The sequence below is a fragment of the Salmo salar genome, chromosome ssa03 (assembly GCF_905237065.1).
Source record: "Salmo salar chromosome ssa03, Ssal_v3.1, whole genome shotgun sequence".
NCBI classification, from domain to species: domain Eukaryota; kingdom Metazoa; phylum Chordata; class Actinopteri; order Salmoniformes; family Salmonidae; genus Salmo; species Salmo salar.
The window spans coordinates 68112683-68135472 of record NC_059444.1 but is presented as its reverse complement, the minus strand read 5'-3'; the positions used below and the strand labels follow the sequence as shown (position 1 = coordinate 68135472).

Here is a 22790-nt window from a genome sequence, read left to right as displayed (position 1 = left end):
GCATGATCGACGGCTATACTCCCTTTAGTCACAACCCTGTTTCACTAAAGATATCTGGGAACATATGGTTCAAACTACAGATGTGGCCAATTAGCACTAATAGGTTTTATTTGATAGCAAACGCTTATAACTGTTTGATTCCTGTATAAGTAATTGTATCATTAGGCAGATATGCGGTTACCCAATGGAAGGATGCCGCAGATGCCCCGCTCCCATTAATAGAGCCATGATCACTGAGGTCAGTCATGCACTAGCAGACACTATGGTTCTTCCAAATAAGCTGTGATGGTCCCTCCTTTTACAAGCCCGTACAAATGAATTTGTGCCTAGATTTCCCAGCTTTGACAGTGAGCCAGCATGCAACCACCACATGCTTGGGACTCACAGTAGAGTAATTTCAAAGAAGTCCTTTATACACTTTCCTGATGTTGTGTTTTAGATTTGGGCCAACGTTAGTAAGCTTGCATGAAATGAATAAAGCAATCTGAATGGGGAATTGATGGTTCCACTTAACTAGGAAAAAAATAAGTCACTTGAAGACTTTCATAATACGCACGTAAGTAACCTGTCAAAAATTAGACCAGAAACTGGAATTTTATAAAAAGTTTTAATTTCATTGACCAAAAGCAAACCACAAAAACATTTAAAACCAGACAACCCCCAATGACACATTAAAATAAAAAAACATTTGGTGAACAGTCAAGGAACAGAGCTTTAAAATAAAACAGCGATGAAGGTTTTTCATCCAAACAAGGACAGATTCAGGATTAGGGGACATTTCTTCGGGGATGGAGGACTCATCTGGACTGCTCAACTAGAAAGAAAAAGTGGTGGGTGAGAAAGGCGAGAAGAGACACTGTTCTGAAGACCATCTCCATAAGCTGGGCATTCCAGCTTTTCACCGTACGTTTAAACATGTACAGAGTCTCCATTCACTAAGACCTACCCAGTTTATGGCTGACCCCACATTTGTGTCTTTATGGCACGAAACAAACCTGTGAGTCGCGCATGTATCAGTGGACTAATCCACTGGATGCCACAGGGATGGCAGCGAAGATGCACAAAACACCTCTCCAGAACGTGCTCCCGCCAATTCATTGTGAGAATCGATTGCCCTTTGTTAGTGTCTATCAATTCCCCATTATGTCACCAGTAGTACATTTTACCATTGATTCACAATTTCTAATCTACAATGTGTTCACCATAATTTCTGTTAATGCATTTATTAGTCTTATTGTTCATTGTCAGAGCGCACAACCTATGCTACACTTGAGAAACTTTAGATGCATTTAATTCAATTTACTAATTGTCTTTTGTTTAAAGTGCTCCTGTCAATGTTGAGTAAGGATGCTCAACTGACTACGTATAGATTTAGGCTTAAGGCTACATGGTCTGCTTGCAAATGTAGACTTTTTATTTTTTATTAAAAAGTGCCCATTTGGGGATGTGACTGCATTTCTGATTGGCTTAACGCACCACCATTAATGAGTTGGAGCTTTAAAGTAACTTGTCACCTCAAAAACAGCAAATAAACAAAGTCTTAACATACATTGAGTGACAATAGTTAATGTATTCAAAAAATCTTTCCTGGCCTGTCTCTTTTGATAACCACTGAGTGAAAGGGAAAAATGTCATGCTCTGATCCAGTGTAAATGTCAAAAATAGGCCTTCCTGATTTCTTCTTATCCCTTGCTCAAATAGCCTACAGTGGTTTCTGTTCAGAGCTCACTGGTGCAGCAAAACAGGGTATTTTATATAATATTGCAAGTTCGCTAGCGCACGGGTCGGACTGGACCCAATTGATCATGTTTTGAGTTTGTTGTAGACAGGCCATGCGTAGCCAATGTGATTTATAGGATATTTACAATTGAAGTCGGAAGTATACATACACCTTAGACAAATACATTTAAATCCTAGTAAACATTCCATGTCCTAGGTCAGTTAGGATCACCACTTTATTTTAAGAATTTGAAATGTCAGAATAATAGTAGAGAGAATGATTTATTTCAGCAGTTATTTCTTTCATCACATTCTCAGTGGGTCAAAAGTTCACATGCACTCAATTAGTATTTGGTAGCATTGCCTTTAAATTGTATAACTTAGGTCAAATGTTTAGGGTAGCCTTCCACAAGCTTCCCACAATAAAGTTGGGTGAATTTTGGCCCATTCCTGACAGAGCTGGTGTAACTGAGTCAGGTTCGTAGGCCTCCTTGCTCACAAAAGCTTTTTCCGTTCTGCCCACAAATTTTCTATAGGATTGAGGTCAGGGCTTTGTGATGGCCACTCCAATAGCTTGACTTTGTTGTCCTTAAGCCATTTTGCCACAACTATGGAAGTATGCTTGGGGTCATTGTCCATTTGGAAGACCCATTCGCGACCAAGCTTTAACTTCCTGACTGATGACTTGAGATGTTGCTTCAATATATCCACATCATTTCCCCTCATGATGCCATCTATTTTGTGAAGTGCACCAGTCCCTCCTGCAGCAAAGCACCCCCACAACATGATGCTGCCACCCCTATGCTTCACGGTTGGGATGGTGTTCTTCGGCTTGCAAGCATCCCCCTTTTTCCTCCATACATAACGATGGTCATTATGGGCAAACATTTCTATTTTGTTCCATCAGACCAGAGGACATTTCTCCAAAAAGTACGATCTTTGTCCCCATGTGCAGTTGCAAACGGCAGTCTGGCTTTTTTATGGCGGTTTTGGAGCAGTGGCTTCTTCCTTGCCGAGTGGCCTTTAAGGTTATGTCGATATAGGACTCATTTTACTGTGGATATAGATACTTTTGTACCCGTTTCCTCCAGCATCTTCACAAGGTCCTTTGCTGTTGTTCTGGGATTGATTTGCACTTTTCGCACCAAAGTACATGCATCTCTAGGAGGCAGAACGAGTCTCCTTCCTGAGCAGTATAACGGCTACGTGGTCCCGTGGTGTTTATACTTGCGTACTATTGTTTGTACAGATGAACATGGTACCTTCAGGCGTTTGTAAATTTCTCCCAAGGATGAACCAGACTTGGAGGTCTACAATTATTATTATTATTATTTTTTTCTTTCTTTCTGAGGTCGGCCGATTTCTTTTGGTTTTCCCACGATGTCAAGCAAAGAGGCACTGAGTTTGAGGGGAGGCCTTGAAATACATCCACAGGTACACCCCGTTTTGACCAAAATGATGGGCAGCAGATGTCCAATGCTCAAACCACTAGGCTTAGTAAGCGAAAGGTTGCAAGATCGTATCCCCGAGCTGACAAGGTAAAAATCTGTCATTCTGCCCCTGAACAAGGCAGTTCCTAGGCCGTAATTGAAAATAAGAATTTGTTCTTAACTGACTTGCCTAGTTAAAAAAAGTTTACAAAAAAAAAAACAGAAGCTTCTAAAGCCTTTACACCATTTTCTGGAATTTTCCAAGCGGTTTAAAAGGCACAGTCAACTTAGTGTATGTAAACTTCTGACCCACTGGAATTTTGATACAGTGAATTATAAGTGAAATAATCTGTCTAAACAATTGTTGGAAAAAATGTCTTGGTGTCATGCACAAAGTAGATGTCCTAACCGACTTGCCAAAACTATAGTTAACAAGAAAAGTGTGGAGTGGTTGAAAAAAAAAGTTACTGACTCCAACCTAAGTATGTAAACTTCCGATTTCAACTGTATGTGATATGTATATATATATTATTTTTTTTAATCGCAATATTAATCTGCAGCCTACAATGTTTCTATTTGTTGGCATCTTTTACATAGTTGGCAATAGAAGTGACTTATATTTGGATAGAATTTATTACCACTGTTCCATGAAAAAGTGCATATGAAACCCTTAACTGGCACACAAATGGGTAGAAATGGACTAAATTGGCATTCCACATGAAAAAAGGTTGCCGACCCCTGGTGTAACGCATTACTGGCAACTTCAGGATCATAACGGCAGAATCTGTGAAGGCCAGAAGGATGGTCAGGTACAGGTTCTCTGGCTCCAGAGTCATTTGTTTATTTCATCAAAATATGTACTTAAAGCACGTGTCAAACTCATTCTAGAGGGAAGAGTGTCGAAGGGATTTTGCTCCTCCCTTGGACTTAATTCATCAATCAAGGTCACTGTTTAGTAAGGAACTCCACACCTGGTTGTGTAGGTCTTAATTGAAAGGAGAAACCAAAACCCAGCAGACACTAGACCCTCCATGGAATGAGTTTTACACCCCTGGCTTAAAGCATCAGACAATCACTATGGAAAAAATCTAAATAACACTTTAAAATGTCGATGACTTTCGGGTGGCAAAGATATTTTGTGTGGAGGACAGCCCTACGTGGCAGTCTGATTCTCTTTAGTCACCACCATTACTCAGGGAGTTATTATACCAGGCAATTATCTTGGGGGTTTCAATGAGCTGACAATATCCCCCTGACCTTTCAGGCCCAGCATTAGAGTACTAATGATTAACAGATGTGGCATACCCCAGGCACATTGACGTTTGTTATGATCGCCAAGTAAATTTTTGACCCGCTTCACTACATTCATTCCCTTTTAACATTGAACAATTATCAGCAGACAGTGACAAAGATAACTTTTTATTCTTACAAGTTGAGTAATAGTTATGTCAGTTTGAATGGAGAAACCTACATGGGAGGCTGCATGTATAAGGATGGAGAAAGACTTACTGTAAGTGGAGATGTCGATCTCTTCTGGCAGCTCGGCCACATTGACCTCAAAGCGGTCCTGCACATCATTCAAAGTCTTGGCATCGGTCTCGTCTGACACAAAGGTCACAGCCAGACCCTTGGTTCCAAACCTCCCAGCACGGGCCACCTGAGGGGCAAGAGGGTCAGATGGGAGTGACAACTCAAAGAATATGAGCCTTTAGAGGGAGATCTACAGAGGCCAATGACAAGTTGATGAAATAGTCAGATGCAATCATTGAAATGGGTATTTGGAAATACCATTCACAACCAGAAGACAGGTGTTTGACGCTCCATCAGTTATGTGACTCACCCTGTGTAAGTAGGTGTCCGAGTCCTCAGGCATGTCGTAATTGAAGACAATATTGACCCGCTCGATATCCATCCCTCGGCCAAACAGGTTGGTGGCCACCAAGATCCGCCTTTGGAAGTCCTTGAACTGCTGGTACCGGGACAGCCTGGGGATAGACAGCCAGAGAGGATAACACAGCTGCTAGATGTAGAGACTGTCCTTTGAAGGAAACTATGTGTTGAGTTAATTGAAGAGGCTTTCAGCTACATAAAAAGTCAGCATTTGGGGCTCCATTTCATTGGAGATGTGAGAGAAAAGCGTGCATGTAAGCAACAGAGACTGACCTCTCCTCCTGAGCCATGCCCCTGTGGATGGCAATGGCAGGGAAGTTTTGTTCCACCAGTAGCTGAGAGAGCGCCACACAGCGCTGCACTGACTTGACAAAGATCACCACCTAGAGGTACACAAGAGACATTACAGAAATATAGCAAACAGATTTACAAGGAAACAGACAAATGCAACTACTTTTTACAGGGATAAAAGTTATACCATTAGTGTGTGGGTTTACCTGGTTGAACTCCAGCACATCAAGCAGGTCAAAGAGCTTGCGGTTCTTCTCGCTGTCCTTCAGCTTGCAGTAGTACTGCTGCAGACCGTGCAGCGTCAGCTTGGTCTCATCATCTACAAACACCTCCATGGGCTACAGGAGACAGAGCATGTCACTTCAGAACCACAAAAATCTTTCTATGAAGTCAATGCAAAGATGTGCTGTTTTACAAACAACTTGAGTCCATAACCGAATGAAGTGGCAGTGCTACCCCTCCTGGCCCTGTACTCACATCCTGCATGAACTTGCGGCAGACCGGTCGAATCTCCTTGCTGAGGGTGGCGCTGAACATCATGCACTGCTTCTCATGTGGTGTTAGCCTGAAGATGTCCTGTACGTCACGCCTCATGTCTGAAACATGAGAGAAATGGGACCATGGATAAAACAGCCAAGTCTCAAACTACCCCCCAGAACAGCCAAGACATCCACTTTACTCAGTCTATATGTGATAGCAGATTTCCATGGGGGAAACCCTTGTTCACACATTACATTCAAGATTGCAATTGATAGAAATCATATTTCAGGGGGGTAAATAACAAAAATGGGTTGGATTAAAAGTCGAATGAAAAAGGAGCATTTCCAAAAAGGACAGGAATAATAAGCAGGACTCACCCAACTGCTCCAGCATCTTGTCACACTCATCCAGGACAAAGTGCTTGACGTTCTTTAGGTTGAGGGTCTTGTTGCGGATGAGGGCCAGGATTCGGCCAGGGGTTCCCACCACAATGTGAGGGCAGTTCTTCTTCAGCACATCCTCATCCTTCTTGATAGACAGGCCCCCGAAGAACACGGCTGCCTTGACTGTGGGCATGTACTTGGAGAAGCGCTCGTACTCTTTGCTGATCTGGAAGGCCAGCTCTCGTGTGTGACACATTACTAGAACTGACACCTAGAGGAAAGAGTTGTATTTGATGCGAATAGATCACCTGTGGATTATGCAAAACAAATATTTGAAACTTGACATTCCAGAGACATTTGCAGAATGCAGATACTGACCTGTCCATCCACAGGCTCGATCTGCTGTAGTGTGGCAAGAACAAACACTGCCGTTTTGCCCATACCAGACTTGGCCTGGCACAGGATGTCCATGCCCAAGATGGCCTGAGGGATGCACTCATGTTGAACTGGAAAACAATGAGAGATTTGGTCAGTACACCTGAATGCAGTTCACCGTCTTTATCCGAACAAAAAAGCCATTGTTTACCATAACACACCTTGGACAACACATGCACTGTTTTGACAAGTGGTCCATCAACACCCAATGACGATGGACACTCAGCCATCTATACACTGTCCTCCTATACATGCACTCCATTGTATCCACAGACATGCCACTCAGCTATCCATGACCTCCATTTATGCCACTCCCAGCACTCATCCACCCATTGCACTCACCTTCAGACGGATGCTCAAAGCCACAGTCGACAATAGCGCGGAGCAGCTCTGGTTTGAGCAGGAAGTCTCTGAAGCCAGAGCTGTGGATGGAGACATAGGAGCCCTTCACCTCCTTCTTGCCTGCTGGGGCAGCAGTCTCTGGGGCTCCCTGAGGCTCCTCGTCCTCTTCATAGTCCAGCAGCTCATTGTCAACGTCATTCTCAGCCATTCTGTCTACAGGGGGGTGAGGGGAAATAATGGCTGGTCATTCACACTAGCTGTCACCATTTGCTTTTGACTAAAGATGGTCTCAGGGACAATATATTTTTTATAAAAAGATGTATTCAATCAGGAGATTAGGTAGTTAAAAGACCAACATCGCCACTATCTATGGTAACGTTAGTCTACATCAGAGCCCTCTATTAAGTTAACATTCAGTAACACCAAACCATCATAACGTTTAAATCATGACGTTGACAGTTGCAGGAAACGTAGCTAACTAGTTGCAAACTATCCACGTTCAACAGCAAAATAAACAACTCAATTATGTATTACAAACAAAACCAGGGGCCATGGTTGCTAGCTAGCAATTTATAATAAATGATAAGCAACTACAAGAGGTTTCGTCAACAACGGTTGGGATTGGCTAGTTCCGTAGCTTGTTTACGAGTAAAATCAGAGATATCTCTGGTAACGTAACATCCGTATAGTAATGCAAACGTTACATCCGTATAGTAACGCAAACAATGTCATGAATCGACTCTGCCTTTGCCGCACATAGCTCAGGCCAACCTAGTTAGCTAAATTACAAGCAGTTCTGGTAGCTAACGTCAACTAATAAAACTATCAATGTAGCGAGCTATCGAACTAAACCAACTACTGTCCAAATTACACAACATGTAGATTCACACGTGGCGAACTCCAATGTTTTTGCACGAATTGGACCGGTTTTGGTTAGCTAACATTAGTCCTAGCCTAGCTAGCAAAATAGCCTTCGTTATTCCCAGATGCCTTGCTCAGAACTAACACTGCTTACAATGCATTTGCCAATATCTTGCTTATCCGAAAACCATCAAAAGCATTTGGTAATTTCTAATACAACTACGAGAACCAGAATATTCCCAAAAGGACACAAATAAGCAATATTAGCTATTGTCTTACCTTACAGTGACGTTACAATTGAACCTCCAAAAATGCTCCTCAAAACCACATGGAGAGGAGGCCTCAGTTTATGCGACAAGCCGGAACTTCCGCCTCTACTAAATACAGCAATATCATTGGTTGATTTACGTGTCAATTTGACGAAACGACTCCTAATCGTATCACGATTGGCCAAGTCAAGCTGTCAATCATTAGTGACGATAAGCACTGCTGCCAAAGATTTTTGTTAGAACTAACCAAGATAGACCACAGACTGTCGTTTCCAATGGGAAATCGTGGGCAAGAGCCAAGCACGAGCTAGCGAGATCCTATTAGCCTGTTCTAGCATGCATCTGTATATTTCCGTTAGGGAACGCCTACTCTGTGAAGTGCGCGTGTGCAATAGCTCGATTCGCCTTTGCACTCCTAAACAACGCGATTTTATAAAACTTTGACAAAGGGCAAAGTCTACAAATCCTAGTCCGCCTGTTGTCTTTCATCAACATTTTAGATTGCGTTTTCTATTTAGTAATATAACAACGTATTGGGCAGAAGTAAATTTAGCCACGAAAACAAATATAATTTTACATATATCACAAATGATCGCGTTTTTATGAATTGTATGATATAATGTTGAATCTCATTCAAAAACATTATGGAACATGATCCAGGAAGTAGGCGGGACTTTCATAGTTGATTAAATTATTTCAGTCACTAAGATTGACCATGGTCTTGTGTACAGTAGAACACAAACACTTCATTTATTCAATAGAATGTCATTATCCCGAAGGGGGAAACGTTTTTGCAACGATTCATTGGAATGTGTTTTGTATTACGTTGTAGATGTTACAATAACATAGTCACAAAAGCCACCAATAAGGGCATGTACTGTAATTAATATTATTAGCCATACAAAAAAGTTTAACAAGTTTTAATAATTTCTATAGTCACAATAAAGTGCTAATGTTCTGAACAAGCACACTATTGTATTAGTTTCACGTCAGTATTAGTTTCAAAAAAGGTTGCACCCAATGCTAGTATGATTAATTTGAGTTTTTTGAAGATTAAATACGTGCAAAACAAGTAGGAAGAAATGTTCATGTTAATCTTATTGGTTGTTTAAGTCCTTTCAGTCTGTCCAATTTCAGTCTTTCCACATGTACAGTTTAGGCTTTTGAACTTCATAAGCTCATTGGAGCTCAGGGTATTGTCCTCCTCAGACAAACAAGTCCCAGAAAGCACAGAGTTTCAGTAAGCCTGTGGAGGGAACTCTAAGCTCCGCCATGGGGATAATAACGATCGTTCCATGTCAATGTCTAATCCAGTGTAGCAGGACATGCATTCTTCCAGCGCAGCCTCCTTCAAAATACTGTTTTTACCTTGAAATGAAATGAATAGAGGACTCTCAAAGTGGAAGCAAAGACTTCTCAGTTTTTCCACAGGGTTACGTATATGGATGTTATATAAACTGTACAGGGACATAAGGCATCAAACATTTCACTGCAGCAAAGTCTATGAACTTTCATGTAAAATCACTTTTTGTCTAGGAAGATTGTGAATGTGTCAGCGCTGCAGTGATGTACCCCACAAACTCAACAAGTGATAAACATAGAAAAGAGTGGTCAAGAAGAAAAAGAGGTGTTAAAAAAATAAAATGTAGTCAGAAATAAAATAAGCAGTAAAAAATATATGAATTGTCCGAAACAATGCAAACACTACAAGATGTTGAATGTATTCTATGAATGGTTAGACGATATTAATCTCCAGTTCTATATCTGTGATTCCAGAGCGCAGGAGAAACTCCACTGGGCAGCCGAGAAGTAGGGGAAGCTATCTGAGTCTGGACGGGAGTGTGATTCTAAGGATTTGCAGGTATGAGAGCCAGGCTGGGTTAGGAACTCCTTCACATGTCGTGGCAGTGCATGGAGCAGCCAGTCCTCCACCAGCAGACCTTCTCCATGCAGTCCTGAACAGCAGCCCAGCTCCATGGGCAGCTCTTCCAGACTGTTGCTGCGCAGGTCCAGGCGGGACAGCTGGCTCAGGTTGCTCAGCCCTGGAGGCAGGGAACCCAGGGAGTTGTGGGATACATTCAGGCTCCGCAGCTCCAAACAGCGACTGAAGAGCTCTGGAGGCAGGCTCTCCAGCCTGTTCCCACTCAGGTCCAGCTCGGTGAGAACTGTCAGCGCTCCTACCTCTGCTGGCAGCTCGTCCAGCAGGTTTCCAGCCAGTAGGAGGCGACGTAGGTGGTGGAGGTTGAAGAGGGCCGGGGGAAGGCTCTGGAGCTGGTTGTACCCCAGGTCCAGGAGCTCCAGAGCACGCAGTACACTAACACTAGCCGGTAGGGCCAGAACACGGTTATGGGCCAGCCTGAGGCAGGAGAGGCGGCGGAGGTGCACCAGCCCTAGGAGCTCCTCCAGGGTGCGCAGGCTGTTGTGCTGCAGGTCCAGGGTCCGCAGGCTGGTGAGGGCCAGCAGGGCAGAGGGCAGGCGCTCCAGGTGGCAGTCCTGCAGCTGCAGCTCGGTCAGGCCGGCCACACGCCGCAGGCCCGTCAGCACCAGCAGCCTGGAGCCCTCATTGTGGATCTCCAGCCTCACCAGGCTCCCTGCCACCTCCCCCAGCTCCACGGGCACACGCTGCAGCATGCCCCTCAGGACCAGCACCCGGAGGTGACGGAGCTGCCGGAGGCTTCCCAGGGCCCAGCCACGGCCCACCCCGCCCTCGCAGCCCAGCCGTCCAGAAAGGTGCAGCTCCTGCAGGCCGCGGAGAGAGTAGACCCAGCCAGGGATCTCTGCAGCCTGGGTGAAGGTGAGGTGCAGGGTCTCCAGACGCTCCTGCAGAACCACCAGGGCACCAGGCTGCATGGCTGCAGTACAGTGGTACAAATGAAGCTCCCTGTTGTGACATATAAAACAGTTGAAGCCCCTTGTCTAGAACACACCAAACCAAACACTTCTATAAAGTGTATATTGTATGTAGATTATTTCAATATTTGGTGGCTTCATTGTTGGCTATATGGCTCACCTGAGTGAGGTCATGTTGGCCACCTGTGCGGGGAGCTTGGCATCTGTGATGAGCTCCAGCTTGAGCACCACCAGCTGGCTGAGGGTGAAGAGGGCGGGGGGCAGGCGCGGCAGGGCCACCAGCTGCAGCAGGGGCCGTCCCTCTGGGTCGACCGTGGTCATGGAGCGCAGCCTCTCCGCACCCCAGCGCCTCTCCAGGCTCTCCTCCAGCAGGCGTGTCTCGCTGACGGGTGACAGGAAGACGGAAAGGCGCTGGGCCAGCAGGGGGTCGTACTGGTCAGCCATGTGTAACAGGAAGGCCATGTCATTACATAAGTCAGGGACATCCCTCATGGAGCCCAGCTCCCTCAGTTTGTTAAAGGAGTATTGACGCAGGGAGCTGAGGGGTGCACAACCACAAACAGAGCACTGTATAGTTAACAACAAAGGTACTAAGAGTGTAATATGCTGTAGACAGTGGTGAAAAAAGTACCAAATTGTCATACTTGAGTAAAAGTAAAGATAACTTACTAGAAAATGAATCAAGTAAAAGTGAAAGACCCAGCAAAATACTACTTGAGTAAAAGTCTAAAAGTATTTGGTTTAAAATATACTTAAGTATCAAAAGTAAAAGTATAAATAATTTCACAGTCTTTATATTAACCAAACCAGACAACATGATTTTCTAGTTTTTTTTATTTACGGATAGCCAGGGGCACACTCCAACACTCAGACTTCATTTACTACTGAAGCATTTAGTGTTTAGTGAGTCCGCTAGACCAGATGCAGTAGGGATGACCGGGGATGTTCTTTTGAGAATTGCGTGAATTGGACTGTTTTCCTGTCATGCAAAGCATTCGAAATGTAACAAGTACTTTTGGGTGTCAGGAGTAAAAAGTACATTATTTTCCTTAAGAATGTGGTGAAGTAAAAGTAAAAGTTAGTAAACAATATAAATAGTAAAGTAAAGTAAACAACTTAAGTAGTACTTTAAAGTATTTTTAATTAAGTACTTTATACCACTGGCTGCAGAGCAAAGCCAATTAAAATAGATGGGAAAATAAAATGCAAATTAGTCATAACACTCGTAAAAATGTTGGCACTAATCTGCTATCCAGACCTGTGGAGGATCCAGCTGAGGGTGTAGATGCTCAGCAGGCCAAAGAGCCCCAACAGGCTGACGTAGGCCAGCAGCAACTTGTGGAGGACAGAGGCCAGGGCATGGGTACACTCAAAGGCACTGTAGCCAGTCAGGGCATGGGCCTGGGGCAGGCAGGTGTGGGTGAACGAGATGGAGCTTATCAGAGGGGTGGTGTAGGCCACTATCAGCACCACCAGCAGCAGCTTGAACACCGTTTGGGCCAAGTACACCTACAGCAGGAGAGAGCAGAAAACAGGGATAGTGAATGTGAAGGTGTGGTATGGTAAACAGATACATCAAAAAATTGTTCAGACACGTTCAGTAAATGACCCCTGACCTTGTAGATGACTTCAGAGTTCTCACAGTGGGAGCGGAAGCGGCGCACCCTCTCGAACAGTGCCCTGGCCTGCTCCCCGTCACTCCGGTCCAAATTGGCAACCCGCCGTGAACCATCCAGCACCACAGGGGATTTGGAAGTTGGGACATGGGCCCGGGACAGAGACATGGAGGACAGGGAGGAGGTCCGGGAGAGAGTGGAGGGGCAGGGCGAGGGAGGGGCGGCAGTGGACGCGCTATCCGATCTCACAAGCAGGGGGCTGTCTGTGCCCGAATCCAGGCTGATCTGGCGGTTGCGGGATACGGAGAGTGAAGACCGGTGAGTAGGAGGAGGCATTTGGAGATCCTGGGGGCCTGTCTCCTCCCCTCCCTCCTCCTCGCGGGCGGCATGGGACAGGACGCGGGAGGTCCAGGGAGACTCACAGCACTTGGCCAGGATGGTCAGGAAGTGCTCTATGCGGGCGGAGGTGAGGGGGAAGTGGAACCAGAAGCAACTGCTGGCCAATAGCACCAGGGACTGGAGTAGAGCCACATAGGGGAAGAAGCGGGAGTACCAGGGCAGGGCCTCGTGGTAGCACACCTGGCTAATGTAGACATACTGCTGGTAGTCCAGGTGGGTGCGTCTGCCCCTAGCAGGGGTCCAAGGGTTGGCTGGTAGGGGGGATGCTTTGGTGGGGGGCCTGTTAGGGGGGTGGGGTTGAGGTACGGCACCACTGCTGAAGGAGGTGTTCTGGTTAGTGGGGGTGGTAGTGAGGTCCAGGGGGAGACACACCACCCTGTCTCGAGATAGCAACAGGGTGCCTGACAACACAGATACCATGAGCATCAGCACCACCAGGTACTCCATGAAGACCTCCCACCAGGGCTTCAGCAGCTTGGAGCTGCCCTGACGCTCACTCAGAGAGGCCAGCTCTGACAGGCTGAACATGGCTTATGCTGGGTGAAGGACTGACTAACAAAATGGTGGAATAGTGATTCTGCTGTCACCAACTCCAATGCTTATTGTGCCAGGATCCAGACCTGAATGGAATCAGTTGTAGCCCTCCAGTGGGACCAGACCCAACATTTAAAAAACACTGGTGTAGGGGATTTGACTGTTGGGAAAGAGACAAAATAATCAGAAAAGGAAGTGAGAGGAAAAAGAGCACTTTATAGGAGACAGACTAATTTATAAGACTGGCCTCCAGTTCAATCCAGTACAGTTTCCCCCCCAACCAACAAGTCTTGTGGTTTAGAACTGCTACAGAGACCTTTGTTAAACAAAGTTAAAAGTGGTTACCCTACCCTGCTGAAAGATAATATGATTCAAAACTACTTGTGTGATATAGTTTAAGGTAATAGGGTAATATGTGACATGTCGTTGACTGTTGATTTAACTGAAGGACGTTTCTGGCTCCTGGTTGTCTTCTTCATCCCCCTGACACACACTGCCATATATTAGGCAGTAGTCTAGTCAGTATACCAATGTGCCCTGGTTATGACAGGTAGGGTACGCTAGAGGAAAAGTTCACTCCAGAATATTGGAAGTGTCATTCGCATTGTGTTACACATTTATGTGAGTGTGACATTGGAATGCAGTATTTCAGTAGCCAATATTTAGGCTAAGATTTGCATTTAAAGTTTATCAGTTATTAAATCAGATGCGTTAATTATTCTCCAGCGTTGTTAAATAACACAATGCAAAAATAATATAACTTACCTGTAACCACAGCACGTTTGTCAGACAGCTTTTTCTTTCACAAAAACGTTTTCTTGTCTGTATGCTGCTCAAACGGGTTTCAAGAAAAACAACAGTGAATTGCGCGGTGCATCGCTCTGGGGTGACTAGTCCGGTGCGGTCCGGTTCTCTCAAGAATGAAACTTCATAAAAAACTTTTTCTAGTGCGGGCGGTGACTGGGATTGAGAGTGGAGCGCGGCGGCAGTAGTGACAAACACTGGGTTTTGGCTCTTTAACGGTTGTCATGATTTAGTGAGATGTCGAGAAGAAATCTATTAATTTCAGCCCAGTCCGTAGCCAAAGCCGTTTATTGCAATAGAAGGCTCTGCCTGTAGCCTAGGCCTACTCCTCCCCAAAAGTATTATTACAAAAAAAAAAAAATAATAATTGACTACAAAAAAATACAGTGTCTTTTGTGCTTATTTATTTCACTCTGGCTGGCACATGTTCCCTCTTACAGTAGTTTATAGGCTTACAATGTGTATAATGAGACTCCAATAAACCGGAAAGATTAAGGCTGCCCGGCCCAGTGAGATGAAGCCTTAATGTGCTGTTTAGCTAGGCTAAATATAGTTCAAATTACAATGCATCAAATTTCTTGTGAGATTTGTATTAATTGTACATGGTCCCTTTTAAATAAACGTAATAAATAAATAAAATGAACTCATGGGGTTACTTATTCGAACAATCAATGGACATTTGGAGACGAATGAGCGGGAGGACCGCTGTCAATCAAGGGTCAGCCCTATCCAGGATCCTTGGAACATAGCCCATTGAAGTTGACATTTAAAAGGGTTATGGTAAGTGTCTTGTTTTGTACGCTTTGTACAAAATAATAAAACGCAGCCTATTTGTTTAAAAGTAGGCTAATTTGAAATCAATCAATAAATCTCTCTTGCCCCCCCCCCAGCCAGGCTAGTAACCGGAGGGTACTATAACCAGTCCTCCGATGACGAGAATCTCCAGAATCTCCTACCTGGAGAGCTCCGTCAGGTGATTATGTATATGAGTTCATCTTGCATGTGATCTTTTTTGTATTGAACGGTAGTGTTAGAACAATGTTAAAACTGTGTGTGTCCCTCTCAGGGTTTTCAATAAGAAGAGAACTGGGGGACATAAGGATTCTTCCCGATCCAATCAGGCCAGCAGCACTGTCAGTGCCACCAACTTCACCAATGAGCAAAACATCAATGCTGATGACATTGGTAATGCAGATGTAACAGTGTAGGTTCCGTCCCTCTCTTCGCCCCAACCCGGGCTCGAACCAGGGACCCTTGCACACATCAACAACTGACACCCACCTAGAATAGAAATGGAATTGACCTCAACCCTGATTGACATATTCATTTGGTTATCTGACTTGTTGCATGTGTGTGTCTTGCAGAGAGAGATTGAAATTATGAAACAGAAAGAAAACCAGCAACGGGACATTTCCAAGGTGAGACCCTTTAAATTGACATACCTTCAAAGTTTAAAAACACTGCCCAACGTTGTGTTTCGTCCAATATTCTTTAATTTAGGTGTCAATAATTGCCTCTCAGGAAGGAATGAAGACAATTGAATTGAGTTTGTCTTCCCCTATAGATGTTACTAAGAATGACTAAGGACCTGAGGTGTGTGAAGACCGAGATTGACGACATGAGAGTGAGGGTGGACAGGTGAGTGTGAGCCAGTCCTGAAACTAGCTCAGTGCCTTGCCTCTAGCTCCTAGCCCCTAACCCCTAGCCCCTAGATCCTACTCCTTAAAGGTATGTTGTATTCTATTCTACAAGACAAACCTCTCCCAAAATGGAAAATAAAGTTGTATTGTATTGTATTGGTTTGTATTGTATTGTCTCCAGTGTGGACTTTGAGAGTGTGAGCTTTGATCGTCGCCTGGATCAGGAAGCTACAGAGTTCAGCAAGCAGGTGGCTGATCTACAAGAACACCTACTCTTTACTAGAGGAAGAGTTAGGGCCCTGGAGAATGTCAGTGACACGGTCTCACACACACACACACACACACACACACACACACACACACACACACACACACACACACACACACACACACACACACACACACACACACACTTTATTTCATAATGTATGTGATCTCTCTGTTTTGGTAGCTGCAGCATCAGGTGACCTCTATAAAGAACCAGCCTCCTTCCGCTCTAACACCAACCAACACACACCTGACCCCTGAGTTCAAAGAGGCCATGGGCAAATGGCTCAGAGACAGATTGGCCCAGGTACAGTGGCTTGCGAAAGTATTCACCCCCCTTGGCATGTTTCCTATTTTGTTGCCTTCCAACCTGGAATTAAAATAGATTTTTGGGGGGTTTGAATCATTTGATTTACACAACATGCCTACCACTTTGAAGCTGCAAAATAGTTTTTATTGTGAAACAGACAAGAAATTACACAAAAAACTGCAAACTTGAGCATGCATAACTGTTCAACCCCCCCCAGCAATTCCAGCTGCAAGTCTCTCGGGGTATGTCTCTATAAGCTTACACATCTAGCCACTGGGATTTTTGCCCATTCTTCAAGGCAAAACTGCTACAGCTCCTTCAAGTTGGATGGGTTACGCTGATGTACAGCTATCTTTAAGTCATTCCACAGATTCTCAATTGGATTGAGGTCTGGGCTTTGACTAGGCCATTCCAAGATGTTTAAATGTTTCCCCTTAAACCACTCGGGCGTTGCTTTAGCAGTATAATTAGGTTAATCGTCCTGCTGGAAGGTGAATCTCCATCCCAGTCTCAAATCTCTGGAAGACTGAAACTGGTTTCTCTCATGAATTTCCCTGTATTTAGCGCCATCCATCATTCCTTCAATTCTGACCAGTTTCCCAGTCGCTGCCAATGAAAACAATACCCATAGCATGATACTGCCACCGCCATGCTTCACTGTGGGGATGGTGTTCTCGGGGTGAAGAGGTGTTGGGTTTGCACCAGACATAGCGTTTTCCTTGATGGCCAAAATGCTACATTTTTGTCTAATCTGACCTTCTTCTTCTTCCATATGTTTGGGGAGTCTCCCACATGCCTTTTGGCGAACACCAAACGTGTTTGCTTATTTTTTTCTTTAAGCAATGGCTTTTTTTCTGGCCACTCTTCCATAAAGCCCAGCTCTGTGGAGTGTGCGGCTTAAAGTGGTGCAATGGACAGATACTCCAGTCTCCGCTGTGGAGCTTTGCAGCTCCTTTAGGGTTATCTTTCATCTCTTTGTTGCCTCTCTGATTAATGCCCTCCTAGCCTGGTCCATGAGTTTTGGTGGGCGGCCCTCTCTTGGCAGGTTTGTTGTGGTGCCATATTCTTTCCATTTTTTAATAATGGATTCAACGGTGCTCCGGGGATGTTCAAAGTTTCAGATATTTTTTTATAACCCAACCCTGATATGTACTTCTCCACAACTTTGTCCCTGACCTGTTTGGAGAGCTCCTTGGTCTTCATGGTGCTGCTTGCTTGGTGTGCCCCTTGCTTAGTGGTGTTGCAGGCTCTGGGGCCTTTTGGAACAGGGGTGTATATATACTGAGATCATGTGACACTTAGATTGCACACAGGTGGACTTTATTTAACTAATTATGTGACTTCTGAAGGTAATTGGTTGCACCAGATCTTACTTAGGGGCTTCATAGCAAAGGGGGTGAATACATATGCACGCACCACCTTTCCGTTTAACATTTGTAGATTTTTTTGAAAGAAGTAATTTTTGTTCATTTCACTTCACCAATTTGGACTATTTTGTGTATGTCCATTAGATGAAATCCAAGTAAAAATCAATTTAAATTACAGGTTGTAATGCAACAAAATAGGAAAAACACTAAGGGGGATGAATACTTTTGCAAGGCACTGTAGTTGTTTAATTTTTTTGATATTTTGTATTATTTGCCCCAAAATTAACATGAATTGTGATATAATTGTGTGTAAATGTATGTTTCTTTGTGTGTGTGTGTGTGTCAGGATGAGAGACAGGATGTGAAACAGGTGGTGAAAGACTGCAGTCGTCCACTGGCTGACAAAATGCCCAACTTTGCCCTTGAGTCCCAAGGTTTGTGACATCTGTCACGACTTCCACCGAAGGTGGCTCCTCTCCCTGTTCGGGTGGTGCTCGGCGGTCGTCGTCGCCGGCCTACTAGCTGCCACCAATCCATTTTTCGTTTGTGTCTGTCTGTTTTTTCACACCTGTGTTCATTTAGTTGATTTCGGTGGGTTTATTTACACCCGCTGCATGCTAGTCTTTGTGCGGGATTGTTTGTATCTGTTTCACGTTAGGGGTGCGTGTTTTTCCCTCATGTTGTATTTGAGTTTGGGACTACCATATTAAACGTTTTGTGCCACTGGAACTTCCTTGCTCTCCTGCTCTTGATTCCTGCACCCCCCTCCTACTAGGAGGCATTGTAACAGAATCCCGCACCAGTACCTGGTAACCGTTCACCCGGCTCCTTCAGGAGGTGAGAGCGTGAACGCCCTCGTCTCCTGCCTGTCAGGCAAAGCTCTGGAGTGGGCCAACGCGGTCTGGGATGGACCAGACTCGGCGAGGGACAACTACCCAGAGTTCACCGTCTGTTCCATCTGAGCGTCTGTTCCATCTATGGCAAGAGACGAGGAGCGCCCAAGACTTCGCGCTGGGGTTCAGGACCTTGGCCGCCGGCTCGGGGTGGAATGACGGGGCCCTGATTGACCACTATAGGTGCAGTTTACGTGAGGACGTCCGCAGGGAGCTAGCATGCAGAGAAAAAAAGCTATATCTCTCTTCTCCACCTCTCCCATCAACCCCTAGTCTCCACCCCCCAGCACCTCCGCTCCAACCCCCATGGAGTTAGGAGGTGCTGCAGCGAGGGAGATCGGAGGAGGAGCCTCCTCCTGCACTGGATGTGGTCGGAGAGGGCACACTGCCGACCGGTGCTGGAGGAGCTCGTCTGGGAGTCGAGACGGCAGGCCGAGCACTGTTCGGACACCCCAGGTGAGTCAGCACCAGGCTCACCCAGAGCCCCCTGTTGGCCACATGTATGTGTTAATTTCTTTCCCTGAGTTTTCCCCCATTCTCAGCATAAGGCGCTAGTAGAATTTTATGGACCGCGGTTTCGCGCATAGGTTAGGGATTCCCCAGGTTCAGATGGACAAACCCTTTCAGGTGCACTCCCTAGATAGTCGACCATTAGGGTCAGGGAGGCCACGGCTCCACTGGACATGGTTACACAGGGGGGTCATAAGGAGAGAATTAGTTTCTTCCTCATTGATTTTCCTGCGTTTCCGGTGGTGCTGGGGATTCCCTGGTTGGCCTTTCACAACCCCACTATTTCGTGGCAACAGAGGGCTCTAAAGGGGTGGTCAGAGGAGCGCTCAGGTAGGTGTGTTCGAGTTTCCATCGGTGCAACGACGGTGGAGAGTCCAGACCAAATCTCCACCATGCGCATTCCCCCCGAATATGACGATTTGGCTATCGCCTTCTGTAAAAAGAGGGCGATCCAATTACCACCTCATCGACAAGGGGATTGTGCGATAAACCTCTAGGTAAACGCCGCACTTCCCAGGAGTCACGTGTATCCCCTGTCACAGGAATAGACAGTGGCTATGGAAACATATGTCTCTGAATCTCTGAGGCAGGGGTACATCCGGCCCTCCACGTCACCCGCCTCCTCGAGTTTCTTTTTTGTGAAGAAGAAGGAGGGAGGTTTGCGTCCGTGCATTGACTGTAGAGGTCTAAATTCGATTACGGTGGGGTACAGTTACCCGCTACCTCATCGCTACGGCGACTGAGTCATTTCACGGAGCACGCTTCTTCACAAAACTGGATCTCAGGAGCGCGTATAACTTGGTGCGTATCCGGGAGGGAGATGAGTGGAAGACAGCATTTACTACCACATCCGGCCATTATGAGTACCTCGTCATGCCGTATGGGTTGAAGAATGCTCCAGCCTTCTTCCAATCCTTTGTAGACGAGATTCTCAGGGACCTGCACGGGCAGGGTATGGTGGCTTATATCGATGACATTCTGATATATTCTGATACATGCACCGCGCATGTGTCTCTGGTGTGCAGAGTACTTGGGTGACTGTTGGAGCATGACTTATACGTCAAGGCTGAGAAATGCGTGTTCTTCAAACAGTCCGTCTCCTTCCTGGGGTATCGCATTTCCACATCAGGGGTGGTAATGGAGTGTGACCGCATTGCAGCCGTACGTAATTGGCCGACTCCCACCACGGTAAACGAGGTGCAGCGGTTTTTAGGGTTTGCAGATTACTACCGGATGTTTATCCGGGGTTTTGGGCAGGTGGCGGCTCCCATTACCTCACTGCTGAAGGGGGGGCCGGTGCGTCTACGGTGGTCGGCTGAGGCGGACAGAGCTTTTGGTCGCTTGAAGACTCTGTTTACCGAGGCTCCCGTGTTGGCTCACCCGGATCCCTTTTTGGCATTCATGGTGGAGGTGGACACGTCCGAGGCTGGGATTGGAGCCGTGCTCTCATAGTGCTCGGGCACGCCACAGAAGCTCCGCCCCTGCGCTTTCTTTTCGAGGAAGCTCAGCCCGGCGGAGCGAAACTATGACGTGGGGGACCGGGAGTTGCTGGCTGTCGTAAAGGCTCTGAATGTGTGGAGACATTGGCTTGAGGGGGCTCAACACCCTTTCCTCATCTGGACTGACCACCGTAATCTGGAGTACATCCGGGCGGCGAGGAGACTGAACCCTCGCCAGGCAAGGTGGGCCATGTTTTTCACCAGATTCAGATTTACGATATCGTACAGACCAGGTTCCCAGAATGCTAAGGCAGACACACTGTCCCGTCTGTATGATACAGAGGAGCGGTCCATCGATCCCACCCCAATACTTCCGGCCTCTTGTCTGGTGGCGCCGGTGGTGTGGGAGGCGGACGCGGACATCGAGCGGGCATTTCGATCGGAGCCTACTCCGCCTCAGTGTCCTGCTGGACGGAAGTACATCCCGCTTGGTGTCCGCGATAGATTGATTCGGTGGGCGCACACGTTACCCTCCTCTGGTCATCCGGGTATCGATAGGACGGTGCGAAGCCTTAGGGGGAAGTACTGGTGGCCCACTTTAGCCAAGGACGTGAGGGTTTATGTCTCCTCCTGTTCGGTGTGCGCTCAGTGCAAGGCTCCTAGACACCTGCCCAGAGGGAAGTTACGACCCCTCCCCGTTCCACAGCGGCCTTGGTCACACCTATCGGTAGACTTCCTGACCAATCTTCCTCCATCCCAGGGGAACACCACAATCCTGGTCATTGTGGATCGGTTTTCTAAGTTCTGTCGTCTCCTCCCTTTGCCCGGTCTCCCTACGGCCCTACAGACTGCGGAGGCCCTGTTTACACACGTCTTCCGGCACTACGGGGTGCCTGAGGACATAGTTTCTGATCAGGGTCCCCAGTTCACGTCCTGAATTTGGAAGGCGTTCATGGAGCGTCTGGGGGTCTCGGTCAGCTTGACCTCTGGTTTTCACCCCGAGGGTAATGGGCAGGTGGAGGGAGTAAACCAGGATGTGGGTAGGTTTCTGCGGTCGTATTGCCAGGACCGGCCAGGGGAGTGGGTGAGGTACGTTCCATGGGCAGAGATGGCCCAGAACTCGCTCCGCCACTCCTCAACGAACATTTCGCCCTTTCAGTGCGTGTTGGGGTATCAGCCGGTCCTGGTACCATGGCATCCGAGCCAGACCGAGGCTCCTGTGGTGGAGGATTGGGTGCAGCGCTCGAGGGAGACCTGGGAGGCCGTCCAGGGGCACCTAAAACGGGCCGAAGGCCGGCAGAAAACGAGCGCTGACCGCCACCGCAGTGAGGCCCCAGTGTTCACGCCAGGGATCGGGTCTGGCTCTCGACCCGAAACCTGCCCCTCCGTCTGCCCTGCCGGAAGCTGGGTCCGCAGTTTGTGGGGCCATTTAAAATCCTGGGGAGAATAAAGGTGTGTTATAGGTTACAGCTCCCCCGTTATTACCGTATTAACCCCTCGTTTCATGTGTCTCTCCTCAGGCCGGTGGTAGCTGGTCCGCTTCAAGAAGCTGAGGTGCAGGAGGTCCCTCCGCCCCTCCTGGACATCGAGGGGGCCCCGGCGTACACAGTGCGATCCATACTGGATTCCAGGCGTCGGGTGAGGGGCCTGCAGTACCTCGTGGATTGGGAGTGGTACGGTCCGGAGGAGAGATGCTGGGTGCCGGTGGAGGACATCTTGGACCCATCTCTGCTGAGTGAGTTTCACCGCCTCCATCTGGATTGCCCTGCGCCTCGTCTTCCAGGTCGTCCTCGAGGCCGGCGTCGGCGTGCTGTGGGAGCCGCACGTCAGTGGGGGTACTGTCACGACTTCCACCGAAGGTGGCTCCTCTCCCTGTTCAGGCGGTGCTCGGCGGTCCTCATCGCCGGCCTACTAGCTGCCACCGATCCATTTTTCCTTTTAGTTTGTGTCTGTCTGTTTTTTCACACCTGTGTTCATTTAGTTGATTTCGGTGGGTTTATTTACACCCTGCTGCATGCTAGTCTTTGTGCGGGATTGTTTGTATGTGTTTCACGTTAGGGG

The 22790-nt window shown here is 46.8% G+C and overlaps 2 protein-coding genes across 2 annotated transcripts; both read right to left on the bottom strand.

The window, feature by feature from the left end:
• Window positions 1–593: 593 nt before the first annotated feature.
• LOC100194522 (DEAD (Asp-Glu-Ala-Asp) box polypeptide 39b) lies at window positions 594–8143 on the bottom strand. Its single transcript, NM_001139608.1, is given in 10 exon segments — window positions 594–814; window positions 4659–4806; window positions 4990–5134; window positions 5313–5422; window positions 5537–5668; window positions 5808–5926; window positions 6188–6464; window positions 6572–6699; window positions 6971–7183; window positions 8111–8143. Coding segments are annotated over 9 exon segments (1284 nt in total). The 5' UTR covers window positions 7179–7183; window positions 8111–8143; the 3' UTR covers window positions 594–797.
• A 715-nt stretch (window positions 8144–8858) lies between these two features.
• Window positions 8859–14589, bottom strand: LOC106601312 (volume-regulated anion channel subunit LRRC8D-like). The gene is made up of 5 exons (XM_045716128.1): window positions 14265–14589; window positions 12567–13659; window positions 12209–12459; window positions 11111–11488; window positions 8859–10981 (listed from the first exon to the last, which is right to left on the bottom strand). The coding sequence occupies exons 2-5, from the start codon at window positions 13491–13493 to the stop codon at window positions 9859–9861; spliced, it is 2679 nt and encodes an 892-aa protein (XP_045572084.1). The 5' UTR covers window positions 13494–13659; window positions 14265–14589; the 3' UTR covers window positions 8859–9858.
• Window positions 14590–22790: the final 8201 nt, after the last annotated feature.